The 22,176-nt window shown below is 37.7% G+C and overlaps 1 protein-coding gene, 1 long non-coding RNA gene and 1 pseudogene across 6 annotated transcripts; 2 read left to right on the forward strand and 1 right to left on the reverse strand.

Annotated features, from left to right (window-relative positions):
- The first annotated feature begins 332 nt into the window (after window positions 1-332).
- On the forward strand, window positions 333-7,876 carry LOC148915727 (TMV resistance protein N-like). Of its 5 annotated transcripts, none has more exons than XR_016128140.1 (7): window positions 333-444; window positions 817-1,372; window positions 1,553-2,609; window positions 2,831-3,919; window positions 4,013-4,628; window positions 5,772-6,739; window positions 6,833-7,876. XR_016128140.1 is itself a non-coding variant. In XM_089055168.1 (6 exons), exons 2-5 carry the CDS (start codon window positions 870-872, stop codon window positions 4,622-4,624), a joined length of 3,261 nt encoding a protein of 1,086 aa, XP_088911294.1. In that variant the 5' UTR covers window positions 333-444; window positions 817-869; the 3' UTR covers window positions 4,625-4,628; window positions 4,836-5,765. The 5 variants fall into 5 exon arrangements, 2 of the variants coding, with proteins under 2 accessions (XP_088911294.1, XP_088911293.1); XR_016128142.1 differs by having other exon boundaries at window positions 5,772-5,908; window positions 6,833-6,971; XR_016128141.1 differs by having other exon boundaries at window positions 372-444; window positions 814-1,372.
- A 3,813-nt stretch (window positions 7,877-11,689) lies between these two features.
- Window positions 11,690-19,528, forward strand: LOC148915728 (uncharacterized). Its single transcript, XR_016128321.1, has 2 exons — window positions 11,690-11,840; window positions 19,116-19,528. It is a non-coding gene; the product is annotated as an uncharacterized LOC148915728 (long non-coding RNA).
- On the reverse strand, window positions 15,368-16,888 carry LOC148915729 (cytochrome P450 78A7 pseudogene; annotated as a pseudogene).
- Window positions 19,529-22,176: the final 2,648 nt, after the last annotated feature.

Genomic DNA, 22,176 nt, shown 5'->3' on the forward strand with positions numbered 1-22,176 from the left:
TGTGAGTAGTAGTTCTTGCTTGGGTTGTCATGGCAACGAGTAACACAACAATCTTTTGCAACGCCACTATTCACGAGAATAATGAACTCTTGCCTCCTCGCCTTTCATGAATAGGTGGAAGTGCTTTAAGGACCATTAATGTCACAAAGAAGATTAAGGATGATGACGAAATGTGATAATTTCACGAACTTTAAAGATCATTTGCAATAAAAAGTCTTTGGAAAAAAAAAAGAAAAGACAGGTGTTGTCCTGTCAACCCTGGTTTTGTTTTGTCCGTTAGATCGAAGGAAGTTTCTAGATCCGAGTGAGACAGGCGCCCCGAGTATGTTCGCCTTTTCTCTTTTTTATATGACCCCGCCTCGCCCCTCTTTCTCACCCATTGACTAGAGCATCTGCATACCAGAATCCCAGCAAGGCGGTTGTGTTTCTCTGGTCGCTTAAGTTGTGAGTTCTCTATTCTCTAATTTTGCTCACAGCTATTTATCCCATTTGTATTTAATCTGCCCTTTCTGAGTCTAGTGGTTGGCTGAAGTCTAAATTTGGCTAATGTAATTTTAGGTTTTGAACATTTGGGGAATTTGAACAGTCGGAGAGGTTGTAATTTGAAGACGTAGTATATTGGGAGCACCAGGTCTCATGTATGAGCAAAATTATAAAATTGAAGACTAGGTCAACTTTTGCTACTTTATATAATTTTGCAGACTAGATCAATTAAGTGTAGGTCAGCAGTAGCAAATAAGTAATTTGATTTTACTAACAAAAATGATTGAAGGGAATCAGCAAAATTGCTTCTTATAATTGCACTTTCTCCAGCAGATTGCGTTGACACCATCTCCGGTTCGTTGGCAGAAACGAGAAACTAGTCCCAAATGGAATTGACAACAAAGAGAGCCTGTTCATCACCTCTTCCTTCAGCTCGTCCATGGAAATATGATGTCTTTTTGAGTTTTAGGGGTGTAGACACCCGCAAGGGTTTTACAGCCCATTTATATGAATCACTGCTACGTCAAGGAATTAAGACTTTCACTTGTGACTCAGAACTTCGAAGAGGAGAAGAGATTTCTGCACAACCCTTATCAGCAATTAAAGAATCAAGAAATTCCATCGTTGTGATCTCTGAGAATTACGCTTGTTCAACATGGTGTCTGGATGAACTTTCAAAAATTCTTGAATGCTCTCAAGCGAGAGATTCAGTTCTTCCAATATTCTATAATGTGGATCCTTCTGATGTACGAAAGCAAAGTGGTACTTTAGCGGCAGCCTTCGTTGGCCTTGAAAAAAGGTTTAAGCATGACACTGAGAAGGTGGTGCGATGGAGAGCTGCGTTAAAAGAAGTTGCTAGTATTTCTGGGTGGATTTCAGAGGATAGTTGGTAATATTAATTCTTTCTTTCGTTAGATTGTGCAATTTGCTTGATATATTCTTGAATTGTATTTTGCTCTTCCTTTTTCTTTTTTTTTCTTTTTTTCACCTTTCCCATCGCTTTAATTATTTCCTGTTCTGCCCGTTCACATCTTGGATTCTTGATTTTACCAAAAATTCTTCCTTGTAGCGATGAACCACAGCTCATCAAAGAAATTGTTGCATGCATACTATCTAGATTACATCCTGACTCTCAAGAAAAGCTGGTTGGAATTGATTCAAGATTGGAGCAACTGGATTTGCTTCTAGATGCAAGGTCAGAAGATGTTCTCTATATAGGGATATGGGGGATGAATGGAGTAGGTAAGACAACCATTGCGCAGATGCTTTACGAGAGAATTCTTCATAAATATGAAGTCGCAAGCTTTCTTGGCGGTGTTAGAGAGGATTCTGAGACAAATGGTCTAGTCAGTCTACAAAAAAGCCTTTCCAAGAGCCTTATGAATAGAGATACAGAAGATGGGGGCATTCATGAAGAAGCCCTAATGAATAAGTTAAGCCAAAAGAAGGTTCTTCTCATTCTCGATGATGTGGACCATATAAGTCAGTTAGATAACGATTGGTTTGGTCCGGGGAGCAGAATCATTATTACAACTGTAAATGAACAACTGCTAATTGCACATGGTGTGGAAAGAAGATTTAAAGTGCAGGAGTTAAATGAAGATGATGCTCTTCAACTTTTTAGCTGGAGAGCCTTTAAAAGAGATTATCCGGATAAAATTTTTACAGATCTGTCAATAAGTTTCTTGAATTATGCCAAGGGACTCCCATTAGCTCTTAAAGTGCTGGGATCATTTCTGTATAAAAGAGGTCAAGATGAATGGAGCAGCGCATTGTATAAACTGAAGGAGGTTTACAAGGGAGATGTTATGGATACCCTTAAAATAAGTTATGATGGATTAGACGAGCAGGAGAAAAATGTTTTCGTTCATATCGCATGCTTCTTTAAAGGAAAGTGCAAAGATCAAGTAGTTGAAATGCTAGACAATATGGGCTTTTGTTCGCGTAGTGTTATAGATGTTCTAATTGAGAAGTCTCTGTTGACAATCTCAGATAACAAAGTTTGCATGCATGATTTGATACAATATATGGGAAGGGAAATTGGTCGTCAACAAGCTACAGAACCTGGTAAATGTAGCAAGTTGTGGCATTTAAGGGACATGTTTCATGTATTGACGAATGATTCGGTAAGAACTTATGGGGATATACAAAGTATAAATAAATCTAGCAATCAACAGAATACAAAACAGACGATTGATATTACTAATCTTTTTCTCCTTGCGATCTTCGGACTAGTTATCCTTTATTATATTATGCAAAACAGGTGTTTACAACTAAAGCATAATTTTTTTTCTTTTATGTTTTCTAAAAAAATCTAATTATTCTTCATTTATTATAACTCGTGCAGAATTTTTTCGGCTTGAAAGTCATCGATCTTCGTCACTCTCAAAATTTGACAAAAATCCCAGATTTTACAAGCGTCCCAAATCTTGAGAGATTATGTTTGAAGGGATGTGAACGTCTAGTTGAGATTCACCCATCCACAGGAGTTCTCAAAAGGCTGATTTCCTTAAATCTTGAGAATTGCAGAAGTATAAAGAGTCTTCCAAATCAGATTGAAATGGAAAACCTTGAAAGTCTTATTCTTTCTGGTTGCTCAAATGTTAAAAAGATTCCCGAGTTTGGGGGACATATGAAGCATTTGTTGGATATTTCCTTAGATGGGACTGCAACTGAAAATATACCTTTGTCAGTCGAACGCCTGACTAAACTTTCTTCTTTGGATTTGAGAAATTGCATAAATCTTCGTTGTCTTCCAAGTAACATTGGCAAATTGACATCTCTTCAAAGGCTTCATCTTTCTGGATGCTCAAATCTTGACGCACTGCCTGAAAGCTTTGGGGCACTAGAGTGTTTGAAGAAGATTGATTTAACTGGAACTGCTATTAAAGAATGGCCGTCTTCCATTGTCCTTTTGAACCTTAAATCATTATTATTTCGTGGACCAAAAGGGCCGTCACGACAACCATGGCATATGGCTCTCCCTTTTCGATTAAGGCCAATGAAGAGCCGTCAGCATATGAATTCCTTCTTGCCTTCTCTATCTGGGCTTCGTTCTTTAACTGAATTAGATCTAAGTGATTCAAATCTTGTTGAAGGAGCAGTCCCTGCTGATATAAGCTGCTTATCCTCTTTAGTATCTTTGAATTTAAGCGGAAACAATTTTCATAGCCTTCCTAGATCCATTAGCCTACTTTCTAAGCTTGAGAACTTATACTTGAGTGATTGCAAGAGTCTTCAACAGCTTCCAGTCCTTTCATCATATATAACTTTAGAAGTAATGGCCGATGGTTGTACTTCACTCGAAACGTTGCAATATCCGTCAAATTTGGACAGACTGAAGTCCTCATGTTTCAATTTCATCAATTGCATTGGGTTGGTTGACATAGGAGGCTGCAAGAAAATAGCATTTAGTATGCTCAAAAGATACCTTAAGGTTCTCTGTCTCTCTCTGTTTTTCTCTGTGTGTGTGTGTGTGTCTCTCTCTCTCTCTTTCTCACTGTTTAACACCGTAGTGTATATTGTGCAGAGAGTTCCATATCCTGGTGATAGATATGAAATTGTAATTCCTGGAACTGAAATTCCTTCATGGTTCAGCCATCAAAGAGTGGGGTCTTCTGTAAGTGTACAGCTAACTCCGCGTTGGCATGATAATAGATGGAAGGGATATGCTCTGTGCACTGTTTTTCAAGTATTTGGCAGTGGATGGGAGCTCAATTGTTTTTTGAAAGTCAATGGGAAAGAACGGTATCCTGCACCTCTATTAGTAACTGATGTCCAGCCTTTGTCAGATCATATTTGGCTATTGTACATCTCTCGTGATTTAACATTTGGGAATGAGTGGCAACACAGCTGCAATCAGTTAATATTTTCATTCAAGAGCTCAGGCCCCAGCTTGGTAAAGAAGTGTGGTGCCCGTTTGGTGTATGAACAAGACGTCGAAGAGTTCAACAGAATGTTGACCCATTCCAGCTGCACAATTTCACCTTATGAGGCTACAAATGTCCATCATGATGAAAACTCTAAATCTGTGCAAGGTGCCATTGTCCAGCCAAGTTACAATCACAGTGAGTGGGAAGGACTATATGGAAGTAGTAGTTTTCATGAGGAATCAGAATTCAAAAGATATCGAAGAATATGAACAGGTTTGATCACTGGATACCCTTAAATAGTCTTAGAGGCTAATATGGTATAACACTTCTCTCAAGATAGACTGTCAGTCATAATCTCAATTTCTGTGAGCCAGTAGATGCGTTTCATAATTGTTTATCCTAACATTTTATGTTCCTTTTCTTTTGTGTTTAGTGTTTTTTTGTTTACTTGTGAATTAATTTAACAATCATTCGTGTCAGGTTAACCAATAGGCATGATAATCAGCCTGTCATTACACAACTACTGTTTGATTCTTAATTTGTTCTAATGTTCTCCCTCTAATTAGAGTAGTGAAGGCGTCCTGGACTTTTGTGAATCTAAAGAGGCACAATTGCTCCAAATTGGTTGAAAGTGTTAAAAGGCTTCCTGAATTTGGGGGACGTAAGAAGTATTTGTTGGATATTTACTCAGACGGAGCTGAAAATATACTGCCTTTGTCAGTCAAACACCTGACAAGACTTTATTTTATTATATATGAGAACTTGCATGAGTCTGAATTGTCTCCCTTTCTCAAAAGGTTTATTCCTTGAATCTTAAAGATTGTGAAAGTCTAGAGTGTCTTCCAGGTCAGTGAAAAAGTCTAGAGAGCCAGTTGATATGTTTCACAATTGTTTATACAACATTTTACATTTCTTTTCTTTTGCCTTTGGTGTTATTTTTAGGGTTGCTACTTTGCTCCGTAAATAGTCATAACCCGAATAGAAAACTTAGGAGTATGACGTGCGTCATTTGGGAAGATAAACAAAATCTAGTCTCTGTTAACTTTTGGAGTAGGTTCTCTCTCTCTCTCTCTCTCTCTCTCTCTCTCTCTCTCTCTCTCTCTCTCTCTCTCTCTCACCGTGTACTTTAATTCTAGACGCATCTATTGGCTCTGCCTTTTTGTAAGTAACAATGTTTGGGTATTTAATATGCATTGGGACAATTATAGGTTCCTTTCCTGTACCTGAATTGAAATGGTAGTTGGTGTCAATAGTGAAAACTGTATATTAAACAATGGGCATTGCATGACTGGGCAGTGTAGTTTCTAGTTTTTTTTTTATTGGCACAAATTAAACACTACTTTTTAACTAATTCTCAAGTGGAGTGCTGCAGAATGAGGTGGTGTCATGACATTATTTTTCTTATTCTTGTTACAGACAACGCAAAAGAGACGATTGATACTACTAATATTGAGAAACCCCAGATTGCACAGACGTCCAAAATCTTGAGAGATTTGGGTGACGTCCAAAATCTTGAGAGATTTGCGTGATGTAAAAGTTAGTTGAGATTCCAGGTCAGATTGAAATTGAATACCTTCAAAGTCTTATTCTTTCTGGTTGCTCAAGTTTTAGAAAGCTTCCTGAATTTGGGTGATATAGGAAGCATTTGTTGATATTTCCTTAGATGGGACTGCAACTGAAAATATACCTTTGTCAGTCGAACGTCTGACTAAACTGACTTCATTGGATATGAGAAATTGCATAACTCTGACTTCTCTTCTGTTCTCGAAAGGCTTATTTCCTTCAATCCTAAAGATTAGCGAGTCTCCCAGATCAGATTGAAATGGAATACCTTGAAAGTCTAATTCTTTCTGCCGTTTCCATTGTCCTTTCGAAGCTTGAATCATTATTTTTTTTGTGGACCAAAATGACAACCATGGCATATGGCTCTCCCTTTTCGATTAAGGCCAATGAAGAGCCGTCAGCATATGAATTCCCTCTAGCCTTCTCTATCCGGGCTTCGTTCTTTAACTGAATTAGATCTAAGTGATTCAAATCTTGTTGAAGGAGCAATCCCTGCTGATATAAGCTGCTTATCCTCTTTAGTATCTTTGAATTTAAGCGGAAACAATTTTCATAGCCTTCCTAGAACCATTAGCCTACTTTCTAAGCTTGAGAACTTATACTTGAGTGATTGCAAAAGTCTTCAACAGCTTCCTGTCCTTTCATCATATATAACTTTAGAAGTAACAGCCGATGGTTGTACTTCACTCGAAACGTTGCAATATCTGTCAAATTTGGACAGATTGAAGTCCTCATGTTTCAATTTCATCAATTGCATTGGGTTGGTTGACAAAGAAGGCTGCAAGAAAATAGCATGTAGTATGCTCAAAAGATACCTTAAGGTTCTCTCTCTCTCTGTTTTTCTCTGTGTGTGTGTGTGTCTCTCTCTCTCTCTCTCTATCTCACTGTTTAACACCGTAGTGTATATTGTGCAGAGAGTTCCATATCCTGGTGATAGATATGAAATTGTAATTCCTGGAACTGAAATTCCTTCATGGTTCAGCCATCAAAGAGTGGGGTCTTCAGTAAGTGTACAGCTAACTCCACGTTGGCATGATAATAAGTGGAAGGCATATGCTCTGTGCACAGTTTTTCAAGTATTTGGCAGTGGATGGGAGCTCAATTGTTTTTTAAAAGTCAATGGGAAAGAACAGTATCCTGCGCCTCTATTAGTAACTAATGTCCAGCCTTTGTCAGATCATCTTTGGCTATTGTACATCTCTCGTGATTTAACATTTGGGAATGAGTGGCAACACAGCTGCAATCAGTTAATATTTTCACTCGAGCTCAGGCCCCAGCTTGGTAAAGAAGTGTGGTGCCCGTTTGGTGTATGAACAAGACGTTGAAGAGTTCAACAGCATGTTGACCCATTCCAGCCGCACAATTTCACCTTATGAGGCTACGAATGTCCATCATGATGAAAACTCTACATTTGTGCTAGGTGCCATTGTCCGGCCAAGTTACAATCACAGTGAGTGGGAAGGACTATATGGAAGTAGTAGTTTTCATGAGGAATCAGAATTCAAAAGATTTCAAAGAATATGAAAGTTTTGATCACTGGATGCCCCTAAATAGTCTTAGAGGCTAATATGGTATGATACTTCTCTCAAGATAGTCTCTCAGTCACAATCTCAATTTCTGTGAGCCAGTAGATGTGTTTCATAATTGTTTATGCTAAACATTTTATGCCCCTTTTCTTTTGCGTCTGGTGTCTTTTTGTTTACTTGTGAAAATATTCTACCTTTGTCAGTCGAACACCTGACAAGACTTTATTTTTTAGATATGAGAAATTGCATGAGACTGAATTCTCCTGTTCTCAAAAGGTTTATTCCTTGAATCTTAAAGATTGTAAAAGTCTAGAGTCTTCCAGGTCAGTGAAAAAGTCTAGAGAGATGTGTTTCACAATTGTTTATGCTAAAATTTTATGTTTCTTTTCTTTGAAGATTATTCATTAAGTGGAGTATAGCTTGGTTGGTTGAGTTCTTTCACCTCTCCACTCATGTGGGCAAAGGTTTGAAACCCACATGCAACCAATGAATATTTTTGTAAATACCCTTCCTCTAATCGCTTGTACTAAAAATAAAAAAGATTTATCCATTATTTTACAAATAAAAAATTCAAATCCGAATAAAACATGAAATATTCAAATGCTCAAGATTAATACTCAATCAACTGTGTTCAACATGATTGTCCTCAATAATATTCAGCTGCACTTGGATTTTGGTCATGTCATGTCAATTAATAAATATTACCATGTGGATTTTGTTTTTATATATTTCTCTTTTTAATAATTATTAAAAACTACACCCAAAAAGAAGAAGAAAGAAAGCCCTAGCGTCCCTGGACTCTTCGTCTCCAACGCTCCCTTCCTCCTCTATCTAATCTACCTATCCCCATCCTCCATTGTTGCTCCCTTCTTCCTCTATCAAATCTACCCATCCCCATCCTCCATTGTTGCTGAGATTTGAAGTTTTCTCAATAAAATAGAAATTAAAAAAACCCTAGTGTCTGTAGCCTCACATCGATTTGTTATTATTTTTTTAAAAAAAAATAGTAAATTTGACTCTTCTCCTTCAAATTAATATTTTCTTACATACCCAAAAAAAAAAAAACAAAAACCCTAAACTCTTTTTGAAGGTGAAACTGTGAGCTAGAACTACAACCGCCGCGGCTTCCCCATCTTCCATCTCTCTCCTCATCTCCCTTTCTCCTTTCCTAGTTTTCTTCCCCTCTCATCTTCTCTCCCTAGATTCTTTGGGATTTTGGGTCCTCTTGCTCAAATCTATCTAGATCTTGTCTTTTGTTTGTTTGTTTGTGTGTTTTCTGCTGTAGGTCCTTGGTGACTTTTATTGTTCTTGGATGTGTCTTGTTGTTGCTGGGATGGTTGCAGCATGATGTTGTCGACCTAGCCTTTTTCTTTGGTTTTCGTTGTGTTTTTGAAGCAAGTACTACAATCCACATAGGCGCCATGATTTTGTTTCAATTTTTGGTCCACTCATATGGATTTTGCTCTAGTTCAGTGTTTGGAGTTGGAAAAGTGATTGTTGCCGGCTTGTGTGAGATCGGGTTTTGCCTATGCAAAATAAGAGGTTAGTCATGTTGGTGCTGCGAGTCTCTTTGGTTTGCTGGAGAGGATGTGGTGCGATGTCCTTGTTTCTGTGTTGATTTTAGTCTAATAATTCTTAGAAACTCAATAGGAGTTTGTTGATGTTTGTATTTAGTGTTCGACTTTTTGATGTGGATTTGCCGTTACTGCCGTTGCGCGATGGATCTGTATTGTAGGTCTGAATATAGGTGCTTATGTCTAACGAAATTGGAGGTTTTAGGTTTTTTTGGCATGTGTAATTCTCTAGATCAAACCAATTTATATTTGTATTTGGTCACTGGAGATTATGTACTCATATTTGGCATTGCGATTACTCTGTACTTTTTTTCTGTGTCATCAATAAAATTACTATTGCTTTTAATATATAAAAAAATATTTTCTTACCTACAAGCTACATCCCATCGTTTTATTTTTCTAAAAATAAAACCCGATTTTTATAAGAAAAACTCGATGACTAGGATCCAACTCATCAAGTTTCCTAATCAAGCTTAGGACTTGTTTGGTACGTTGGACTGTATTGACTAATTTCTGTCGGATAGTATTAATCTATTCCGGAGAGTACTGACTGTTTATCCATAATATTATAAGGGGTTTGGTGTTGTTCCAGATAAATAGTCTGACTGCATTATACTGTGTTTGGTGTTGTTCCGAATAACATCGGATCATACTATTTTTAAAAAAAAATTCTTTGAAAATTTAAGTGGAAATTGAAATTGAAATTACACAAAATTTTTTCAGGAGTAAAAACTCCCAATACATTGGTTGCAACCTCCCCCTTTCATGTTTGATATCTTGGTTTATCTTGTTCAGGGACACGAACCATTTGTATTCCCAAACATACACACTTGCTCTTCTATGGTTACGGAACCATTTGTTCTCACTCTCCCATCATCACGGACCAATTGGCATAAATAATGGAAAGTTCTTCTATCCATCCTAATTTGGTTCACACATTGTATGTCATCGATTCCTATAATGGTATCTAAATAATTGGACCGAGTTGCAATCCTTAAAAACTTTTGACTCCTAATGGCATTCCTTTCTTGGCGTCATTGTTCCAAATTGTAATTTGTCATGAACCACATCATGCACCAAGCCATAATATGCAAGAACCACAATCTAATAATAAAGTATGCCACAATTTTTCTTTCATTCATCTCTAGGCATAATATAAAGGGAAAAAAATTAGTAAAAGTAATATCAATACACAAAAAAAAAAAAAAAGAATAAAAGGAAGATTCACTTTAAAAATTGATATAGCCAAAAGACCATGGTCGATAATGGAGTGTATAATGCATAATTGTGCTTAGCAAAAGAGATTTTGAATTGTGATTAGTATTTTATGGTATGTTTGTTGTGCTCTGCATGCAATCCACACCAGTAGGCTTGTCGTGTTTCACATACTACAGTCATGGTCCTTTCCTTTTTTTATCAGCCTCAAGATTTCAAAAGCAAATTGCCTTTGCTGCCACAAAGCAACCATTGGCATCCCTCACAATCATACCCCAACCATTGTTCTATTTGTTTCTAGTTCTCAACACAGTGAAAAATTGAAAAACACCCATCAAAAAGCAAAACATGAACAAAGAAACAATTCCACAACTCATTTTATTTGCTAAAGATTCCCACAACGTCAAAGTATATCACATACGAACAAAACATTTGACTAAAAAAATGTCAAGAAGGAAAAACTCATAACCTAATTTTTCACAAAATATTAAAAAAAGAAGAAATATACAGAGAAGAGAGAAGAAGTAAGAAGAAGCATATTTGAGAGAGTATGAAAAATAGAGAGTGAGAGATGAATACCTAGAGAAGAGTGATGAGAATAACATGTGTAGAAGATTGCAGAGAAGAACCCTAGGGAGAAGAATGAAAAGAGCGTTTGATTTTTCACGGTAGAACGCGTGTTTTTTATCCCTAGTCTTATAATTAAGCGTGTATTATCTAAACCAGAATGTGTGGGTTGTATTAGTTAGTCAGGTAAGGAGAGTATTAAAAGCCCAACCCGTATAAAATAGTCAGGTAATTAAATAATACAAGTTGACACCAAACACATGGCATGAACTATTTACTCCTATCTAGAGTCTAATATGGTGTACAAAACAAGCCCTTAATGTATTAATTGTTATATTTATTTTTAAATTCCTGTAATACCCTTGCTTATATTTTTAACGTGATTTTTTTTAGATATTAGCTGCAATTCAATGCTGATTAATTGTGTTTCAATTTTGTATAGATTTCCAAGGATTTAATGGGTCTTTTTTTTTTTCCTTATTTAAAAATAATTAATTAAAGCTTTGTGTAATTACTATCATGTGGTTTGAATATACTCGTTGTTCCTATAAAAATTAAAAAAAAAACAAGAATGTACTCTCTTTTTTATTCCTTTTTTTTTTTTTTCAAATTTGAGTACTTGATCATTTCGTATTTTAATTTTCAAATTGATGGCTTATTTATTTCCTTTTATTTATACCAAGTTTCAAATTTAATAATTGTTATTGTTTGAAATTAATTTGTTCAAAGGGAAATAACATGTTGCTTTCTGTTTAACCCCCTATGGGCATGTTTGGTATTGCTCACTAAATGGGACTGTGCTATATTGGACCTGAAGTCCATGTTTGGTCAGCAAAGGTACTAACTTAAATGGGATGGTATAGACCAACAGTAAAAAAAACGCCTCACTCGTTCTCCTTCTACAGAGAAGCTCAAAATTGGTTCTCAAAATAAGGCCTTCGCTATATTGAACACGCCTCTCTCCAGTTCGCGACTCCTTCTCTGCGACTCCACCTCTCCTTCGTTCAACATCGACTCATCTTCTTCGAATCTTGAAGCAGGCAAGTTTTTCTGGTCTTTCCCTTTGGATACCTCTCTTATTCCTTCTTCCATCTCTTTGATTTTTGCAAATCTCTTCAACAATTTTGGCTGTGCTCTGAGAATCTCTCCTTCCTTTTCTCTGTTCTTTTCTTCTTCTCTTCTCTAATTTTCGTAGAATCTGTAGTGACATATATATACATGCTGTTAATTGGCAATTAATTTGCAATTGGGTATTTCAGAAAACCTAGAAATTCAGAAGTAGAGTAGACTTTTGGCATGAATCTTGAGTTTATTGAACTTACTGTTTCAGTTTTTATGGATTTCATTACTTACTGGTTCATGTGGGATGATGCATTCTTGTGGTTTAGTGCTAAAAGATTACACAGAGGAAGATTTGTAGTTTTGGAGTTTGCCAATTTTCTTTTTTCTTGGTTGGTGATTTGGTGATTCAATTTTCTTTTTTCATTTTCTTTAATTATTATTGGGCATATGGCGAGGGTTGAGTCGGTTCGAACATACGCAGGTGCGTATCTTGGGCAATAATAGAAGTGAATGAATAAATTAATTCAAGGAACTAGTTTTAGCTGAAAGCTATAATTTTTTAGATTGTCTTTGTTTTTCGATTAGCTCATTTTGTTTGGAAAGACACCACAAAAGAATAATTGAAGGATTGTTCCTCATTCCCTGGATAGTATTAACATCGACTATGAAATACTACATTGATGCTGCAATTATTTGTGCAAGTAGAGAATGAGATGAATAAGAAATTCAATCTACTTAGCCCAACCAATTTGTCCTCTATCTTGAAAATTACTGATCTTGAATTCTTGATAAGTTGTCCGTTTTGCTCTGTATTCTTGTGTTAATGCAGTGGTATGTATTGTGAATGCTTCCACTGTTCTAAATGCGGTTTAGGCAGTAAGAAATTGCTAATGTTGAACCATGAAGATGAAAATGTTTTTTTGCGATACTACAAGATGGAAGAATCCCAGTTCTTCATGGTTCCCAATCAAATATTTTTGAGTTGAAATATGGAAAGCATGCGATTAAGCTCCAATCCAGCTTCTTAGTCCGACACAACATCAAACATAGGTCAGTACTTAATCCAGCTTAGTCCAATCCGAGCTAATTCGATACAGTCCCAAAATTTAGTCTAGTCCATGACAGTCAAATGACCCCTATGTGTTTAGGTGCATGAATTTATGAAACGACTGACCCAAATTCCATTTTGGAATCCGGTCGAACCCTTAAAATCGACACTGTGGTGTGGGTCGAATGACCAAAATGCCCTGAAAATAATAACACAAACCTTGAGGCCCTAACTCGTGGTGCACTGAGCAATCAGAGGTCGCTCACGATCCTTACTAAGGATCAAGCCACACGTAGTTCTTTCCTCCTGCTCCGATCCGCAATCGTTTGTTTATCTCAGAATCGGTTTGTTTAATCAGAAACTCGCTCTAGGGTCGACATTCCCGGAGTAACCGGACTCGCTTTACGATCCATCAAATACTATACGATCTTGGAATTACCGAGATCAACATACCAACATGACTACGATCCAATCTGCTCAAACTCACAACTCGGAAATCATACACTAGGCGAGATCCGCTGGGAGTTCAAACATTATCCGAATTAAGATCCGTGAAATCCTACGCGCTCGTGGGGACTCGGAGATTATTCTATGATTGATCGTGGTCCCCACCTCGCCGCCTGCTGCCGCCAAGCGCCGCGGCGTGGTGCCTAAAGCGATAACACTACCGAAAAACTCTAAACCACGGCCAAGACTCCTATCCTAGGTATAACATCCTATTTGGAGCCACTTTTGTTCCGGACCTACCCAAAATCGCCTTGGCGGAATCGCACCTCAAAATCAAGCTAAAACCTAACTTGACAATCAAGTATTTACGCTTGGAATTTCAAATCCTACCCAACCAAAGACTAAAGCATGGAAAATAGCTAGAAAACCATACCTCACTCGTTCGATTTGGTGTCCGGAGGTGTCCGAACGAGCCCGTGAAATTCCATCAAAATTGTCCAAACCGCCTGCTTCGCGGCGCGCGACCATGATGGCGGATCGAGGTGGGATGGTGAGACCGAAAGAGGGAGTGAGGTAGTTCGTTTGGCAATCGGTCTTGATCGATTTGGTGGTTGGGGTTGAGAGATATCCTTTGGAAGTCGCCTAGTCGAGCCGCCGACATAGGAGGAATCTGGTTTTAAGAACTCAACTTCGAATATTTACGATTATGCCATGAACTTCTTTTGATTGTAACTCCTTCGTTATAACTCCGATTCGAGTCCACTACGTGTTCATTTAACTCGCTTGTCGCGCTCTACGCATAAGATAATCAAATCCCCAAATTTATTCCCAGTCAAAAAGTCAACTTTTAAATCAATAAAATATTCTAAGGGTATAATGGTCTTTTACTGAAATAAATTAATAATTAAATATTAATTAAGGACCAGGTTGTTACAATTTACCTACATTTTCTTTTAGCAACCTATGCCTCTAGGTAGGTAAATTAATATACAACAAACTAAGGTGCTACACTTTTTCTTAGCTTCCTCCTCGAGAAAGGGATCTGGGCGATCAATCACTCGATCTAGCCCGTGTAACACCAAGTGCTCTTTTATTTGTATCACGGTTGCTAACAGAGAAATCGCCGCTTAGCCTTCGGATGATACTGCAAAACGGTCATGATGATCCAAAGTGGGAGGGATCTTCTTCACAAAGCCCGAGAGTATTAATAGCTTTAATTGTAGTGATGGTAGGGGGCTGTTGGAAATCGGACATTTCTCGGCCCAAAGATGTTAAGACCAGAGCGTGACTAGGAGCGAGTTCTTAAAAACTCTCATTTTATCGTTGGAGTTCTTAGGAGCTTCCTGTACCACGTCAATTTTTCCTTCTTCTATGAAATCTTGGATTTTTTACTTCAAAGTCTAGCTTGCATCTGTCGCATTACGGGGAGTTTAAAAAAAGAATATGAATATGACTCTTCTCAACTCAAGTCAAGCACAGCATAGTGAGGGGAAGAACGACTAGAGAAAGGCTAAGCGAAGTTCTTCTCCAAATAGGTAAAACTCTTGGTAAACCTATTTAAATTGATACCGGTTAAGTACATTAACAAGGAAGCAAGTAAACTACCTTCAATCCACTAGTATAAGAAAGACGATGACTAGTATAAGAAAGATGATGACGAAAGTTGTCACAAATAAAACCTACTTCAACTCAAGGGTGATAAATCAGCTGTACTCTTTCCCAATCCATGCTATCTATGGCATGTAGAAATACACCACCTGTGTGACAAACCTTTTGCTCCAGCGCACAACCTTGATATGTTACGCTTTTTCCACGGTAGGGTAGGGAAGCAAAAAGGGCTTACACGTAACTCGTTGATCGATCTTTTATGCCCGGAAGGAGGAGTCAATAGAAAGAGCTTCGGATCGAAACCTTTCAATGGCTCCTTTAATTATGTGCGAGGAATTTTCCTAGAGATGAAACCTCAGTAATACAAATAAGATCGAATGGGCGATCGTAACAGATCCTAAGCTAAAAAGCGCTGACATGGATTGGAAAATGTATACAAACCCATAAGACGGCCACCATGTATACAAAATCGGAGTTATCACAAACCCTTTCAAATTTATCAAGTCTGTGCTCCTCAATAATTTCCACAACCACTTTTCTAACTCAAGGAACAAGAGCGATGCACATCGATTCTTAATACGAAAAGGATCATAAAAGCTGCTCACCATGGGAGATAATCGACCAATTGAAAGCTCCCAAAAGCTCGAACCCTTCTCTAACAATCTCATGCAACTCTCTGCTTCAGCATTATTGCATGCAACATCATACCTCTTACCAAACTCCTTGCTCATGATATTGTTAAGAGCAGCAAGCTTGAAGATGTTTTCTTAGACCAACAACTCCACAAAGAGTTTGTTCATTATGAATGGACCTCAACATCATGGCACAATCAAACTGTCGTCCATCTTCTTGTGCGGAAATGCGTTTAGGAGTGAAGAGATTACAGACGCAATTTTTCTCGAAGTCTCCAGATGATCCATTTGGTGCAAAACCAATGGCACGGCTGAATATGAGGCACTTAGCGGATTTCTTAATAGGGCGGTTGGCAAAGTGGGAAGAGGTTAAGATTTCTTTAGCAATATTAAGGTCAGAAGTGATTACAGCAGGGTTGAGCCCAAATGAAGGCCATGAGTTTAGTGGCTGCATGGCTTGAAGCCATGAAAGCCAAGGTAAGATGACGCATACCATGGCTCAAGCTGAATAAACTACCACAGGGAGGGAGGCCTCGTGGTCCGGGTATCGAGACCCGACCCATTTGGTTCCTGCCATTTTTCCATGCTATGCCTCCTCTAGAAAAAGCCCAGGTTAAGAGGGTTAGAGATAGAAATGATGCAAGTATGACAAGGAAAAAGAAACCATTCAGCAAGTTTTCTGTTCCCAAATGTACAACGGCTTCAATTGAAGGAATTGGGTAACTAGTGGTCAGAGAGGAGGAGAAAGCTTGTTTTAAATAGGCGTGCCTAGGTTTAGTATGACGAAATAGAAAATAAATAAAAATGTCGTGTAAAAATAAAAATAAAATAAAAACTATGGCTGATGGGGAGTCGCGTGGAGAGTGCGTTTTGACCGACATATATTTGAGCTCAAATGGACGGGGCCAAGGACATACGTGTCAACTTCTCTTTCCACCACCACTACTATTGTGTTACATGATGCTGCAACCACCGTTAATGCCACTTAACTTCACAGCCTTATTGGTGGTCTTCAATATCTGAGTCTTAACTGATATCATCTTTGCCGTCAACAAATTGTCTCAATTTATGCACCTGTCATCTGGGCTTTATTAGACTACTCTCAAACGCCTGGTCCGCTATCTCAAGGGTATTTGTTTATCATGGCCTTCCATCATTACATGCTTTCTCTGATGCGGATTGGGGGAAATTATGATGATGACACCTCCACCACTACTTACCCAATTTTTCTTGGGGGCAATTTGATATCTTGGAGTTCCTGCAAACAACGATCTGTTGCACGTTCCTCCATTGAGGCGAGTGATCGCGTCGCTGCTTGCACCGCTGCGGAGCTCTCTTGGTTGCACAACTTCGTGAATTGGGAGTCTCTCCCTTACCCTCTTATGATTGGATGTGACAATATTGGTGCTACTTTCTTCTGTGCGAACCTTGTTCTGCATTCCTATGTGAAAAATACCTGCAGGATGACTCAATATGCCTAGAGGAGGGTGAATAGGCCAATTTAAGATTCTAATCAAATAAATAAAAATAAACTTCGGTGCTTGATATGACTTATCAATCCTGAACGTCTTGGGCATAAAATAAAAGAATACGCAGAGAATTATTTTACGTGGTAAAACCCCACCTCTGGGGAAAATCCACGGGACTCCTCACCCAACACAAATCCACTATAGAACGATGATTACAAGAAGTACTCACACACTTATCCTAGACACATTCTAGATAATGTTTACCGACTTCTTCGTAACTCAACTTCGTCACGGATGATCTTCGACACTCCTTATGTTGAACGCAATCACGCCACGATTGCTTCAAGCTCACCGGAGGAAAACCGCCACCACGGTCTTGGTGCCCTCAACCGTATGAGTCACCGACATGCATATGAATGCAATATGAATGATTAAAGTGTTTGATAAATCACCAAGTAAACATTGAACACTTGATGATTTATCTCAAATATACGCACAACAGCTTTTCTTAGAATTCTATATGCTCAAAACAAATATCTCAAAAGCTTAAAAAATAAAAGAATGGCACATAATCTTTTATACAAGACTTGTTCTCTCTCATGGGAGAGAAACCCAATAGGCCACGAATCATTAACTTCCTATTGCACCACAACCTATCATCAATAGGAGATTTGATTCACCTTGGACTCAAAGTAATGACGCCTCTCTTTAAACCAAATTAACTAAGAGGTAAGTAACAAGCAAAGTCACAATAGGAAAAGATAATATTTTAACTTCAATTGAAATAGAGTTGAACTAGGAAAGTAATCTCAAGATATAAAATCTAATCTTATTAAAAATAAGATTAACATAAAAATACTTGAGTGAAAATAACTCCAACTAGGAATCCTATAATGAATGCGTGATTATGTCATGATTTACCTGAGGTCAAGATTCTCATATGGTCAGGGCATGCCTCGGAAGTGTGGGGTTGAAAGAGTAGTGACAAAGCGTTCAATAACAATTCCTCACAAACTAATTTTCACCCTATACTAAAGTCTAGGAAATGTCAATACGAATTTCGTACTAACAATCTCCCCCTTTGGCATTTCCTAGACAAAACACCTATTACAACTCAAAAGAAATTACATGGGATTTAACAAATGAATTCTTATTCTAAGCTTGAAGCCCTGAATCCCTGCACATTATGAAACAACAAAACTAGTGAAGCATGTGGGAGAAGAAATGTAATTCAAAGCAGAATTACAACACAACTCCCCCTTAATTCCATAACACAATCTCTCCCCCTTAATTTCACAACACAATCTCTCCCCCTTTTTGTCAGGAAATCCAAATGGCAAAGAATGAACATAAGGGAGCATATATAAGAGGGAAAGAAAAATAAAAAAAAAAAAATCAGATTGCATTCCTAACATATAAAGATATAGAGAATAACCAATAAAGCATGTAAGAGGCTTTATCTTGAAAACAAACAGAAAATTCTTTTTTTTTTTTTTTTTTTTTTTGGGATAAGCGACAGGAAAATAGAGAACTAAAAAGAATAATGAGAAGTTGTTAAGAAACAAAACATACAAAAACAAAAGCAATACACTCAAGACAGAAAGCTCAAAACAATCAAGACATAAAACATACTGTAGATGTAGACCCAAAGTTCTCTTGAAGATATAATTGTTTTCCATTCATAAATATGCCAAGTTTGTGGGTAAAGAATGAAAGAAGCAACAAACCCTTTGCTGTCTTGAACGCATGTGAAGCAAAGCATGTCAGGGACAAACACACGACAACACACAAGACTCACAAACTCACAGAGAACAGTAGAGGCATACCACACGTCATGGTGAAAGATAAAAAGGCATCAAATGAGTCTACCATCAAGGAGCAAATGTGTTAAATGAACTCTTTTTCAATTAAGCACAAAAAATATGTCCACACAAAACGAATCCCACCGAAGATTGCACAAACACTAAGTGCATAGTAAGTATAAGAAGATCAATTTATATATATATATATATATATATTAATACGAATTTTGTGGCTCACTTTATCTAGCTTTCGACATGATCCACGTAACGGATGATCAATCGGTGTGCTTACGTCTGATGACGAGGCAATCTGGGTGATGAAGCACCCCTGGGGAAATACTTATCCGAATCATGAAGGCTCCAAAGATAAGCAAGGATAGCGAACCATCACAACCGGTTGACTCGAACCTCGACGTTGGTTAGACAAGAGGCCCGGTTACTGAGCAATGAGTGGTTGACACCCTTTTTTTTTTCTTTTTCTTTTTTTTAATTTTTAAATTTATTTTTATAAACAGATCAAGAACTTATGCACAGTAGTGTTATGGCAATCCAAAGAGAGACAAGTGCATGATAAGAGATATTCAAAGGACTTCAAGGAAAAGAGTGTGGTGTGCAAAATAAAAATAAATAGATGGATAGATCATTTAATGAAGTTTATAATGCACCAAGACAATGGAAACCTTTGTGTGAAGCTGAGAGTGTAAGTTCTTAATATAGTGCAATGTTAGAGCCCAATCTAAGATCAACAAATACGTTGACGATTCTGAGATTGATACACCTTAACAATCCTTGCAAGCTGGACAGATTTATAAACAGAAATTAATTGAAATATCATAAAACATGAAAGAGGCTTTGGCATGCAATAGACTCCAAATTAATCTAGAGCACATATACCTAAAGACTTTCTAAGAGTGTCAAATCGAAGATTATCCAAGGGTTTTGCAGCAATACATTTAAGATCCAAACTTTCTAAAGCAACGGGTTCATGCACAACATTAGTGGAGGAAGACATACAATTATGATTTTCCTTTTCCTCCAAACTAACTTTGTCTTAGTTGACGGCAAACAATGAAAAGAAGATAGTTTGGATAAGCGGTTTACCTCTTTCATAAGATTTGAAATCTTATGTTGGATACTTACTTTTCCACCCATGCCATGAGAATTTGAACGAACAAATTCGTTTCGAAGCTTATTGCATCTCGGTCTTATGTGCCTGAGTTTCACAAAAGTGACAAATTGGAATAAATTTCTTGACTTCATGAGAGGCGAAGGTTCAATAGGTGAAGTGGATTTGACAAACTTTGTTTTAGACACAAGGAAGACTTATTACTTGGTTCAAATCCCAAGCCTCGTTTGTCACTATCTCTTCGTCCCATGCTAATCATCTTGTCAATTTTTTCTGCACCAATGGTTAAATAAATAATCCTTTCTTTTGAATTTTTAAGTTCAAGTTCAAGGGCTTTGTTGTCGGAAGTTAGAGAAGCAATTAATTTATTCTGATCACGGTCAATTTTTTCTGCAAAAACATCAATTTTTCGTTCATACCGCACTTACCTTTTGGAATCAATCAGGATTGAAACTCGTTTGCAATCCGCAATTTTCCAGCTTCAAAGACAAGAACTTCTTTGACGAGCTCACTATTTTGTTTATCGAGCTTCGAGATGCAGCCAACAGATCATCATATTTGTTCATGATAAACTCAATATTTATACCTTTACAATCATCATCCTCACGTGATTCATCCAAGCTAACTGTGGTTATAAGTGCAACCGTCTTTTCATCATTCTCGCATTTCGATTCACTATCACTCCAAGTAGTATGCATTGCCTTATTCTTGCCATCCTTTTGTTTCTTTAAGGTGTTGGCACATTCGAAGATATGTGTCCATAGCCTTCACATTCAAACATTTGACCTTTTCTCTTGGATTCTTTCGCTCATTTAACTCATGCGAAATTTAGATCCACCATCAGTATAGTTAACAAACCTATTTTTAGAATTTATACCTTTTGAATCTTGACTCCTTGGATCCCGATTCTTGAGAAAGTTCATGAATCGTCTTGTGAGAATCGTTAATTCCTCATCACCTGCAATCTTCATTTGAATGCCCATCATCTTCTTCATTCACAACCTTGAACGCAACATTTTTGCTTTTTTAAGAGGTAGATGTTTCATCTCATAGGTTTGTATGGACCCTATGAGTTCTTGAACTTTCAAGGTGTTCAAGTCACGGATCTCTTCAATAGCCGTGATCTTTGGTTGAAACCGTTGAGGCAAGGATCTCAAAATCTTTTCACAACTCTATCTTCTGGAATTTTTCACCTAAACTCAACAAGCATTCACAATTATACAAAGTTTAGCATAAAATTCAGAAAAGTTTCATTCTCATCCATTATAAGTGTCTCAAATGTAAAGTGTGCATTTGAAGCTTGGCTCCTTTAACAGTATCTATTCCTTCATGAGTAACCTGCAAAATATCCCAAGCTTCCTTAGAAGTATCACAAGCAGTATATATATTCAAATTGATCGGAAGAGACAGTAAATAAAGCATTTAACCCCTTTTGATTATTAGTGCTGTGTGTGACTTCGTAGTGGTCCACTCCTCTCTAGTTTTGAGAACTGTGGTTTCTTCATCTCCTTTTCCGATTGTCCTTGTGGGTTTAGGAAATCCATGAACCACTGTGCTCCATACACGTTCATCTAAGGACCAAAGAAACGACTTCATTTTGGCCTTCCAAGCGCCATAGTTGTTGCCATCGAAATATGGTGGATGTGCAATTGAGCCCGAGGCACGGTCCATCCTAAGGTATGTTAGATCTTCTTGAGTATGTCCAGCAACCTGCTCGATGCCAATCGAAAATACCTGCAGGATGACTCAATATGCCTAGAGGAGGGTGAATAGGCCAATTTAAGATTCTAATCAAATAAATAAAAATAAACTTGTAGCAGGATTGATATGGCTTATCAATCCTGTAACGTCGGGCATAAAATAAAAGAATACGCAGAGAATTATTTTACGTGGTAAAACCCCACCTCGGGAAAATCCACGGACTCCTCACCCAACACAAATCCACTATAGAACGATGATTACAAGAAGTACTCACACACTTATCCTAGACACATTCTAGATAATGTTTACCGACTTCTTCGTAACTTAACTTCTGTCACGGGATGATCTTCGACACTCCTTATGTTGAACGCAATACTGGCCACGATTGCTTCAAGCTCACCGGAGGAAAACCGCCACCACGGTCTTGGTGCCCTCAACCGTATGAGTCACCGACATGCATATGAATGCAATATGAATGATT

This window comes from Prunus mume, linkage group LG6 (assembly GCF_029339155.1).
Source record: "Prunus mume cultivar Tortuosa linkage group LG6, ASM2933915v1, whole genome shotgun sequence".
Taxonomy (NCBI): Eukaryota; Viridiplantae; Streptophyta; class Magnoliopsida; order Rosales; family Rosaceae; genus Prunus; species Prunus mume.

Bases quoted from the DNA above. Each gene is read 5' to 3' on its own strand.
- LOC148915727 (XM_089055168.1), top strand. From the start codon at position 870: ATGGAATTGACAACAAAGAGAGCCTGTTCATCACCTCTTCCTTCAGCT. The intron at 2,610-2,830 runs GTAAGAACTTAT...TAACTCGTGCAG, and splicing joins ATGTATTGACGAATGATTCG to AATTTTTTCGGCTTGAAAGT. The intron at 3,920-4,012 runs GTTCTCTGTCTC...TATATTGTGCAG, and splicing joins TGCTCAAAAGATACCTTAAG to AGAGTTCCATATCCTGGTGA.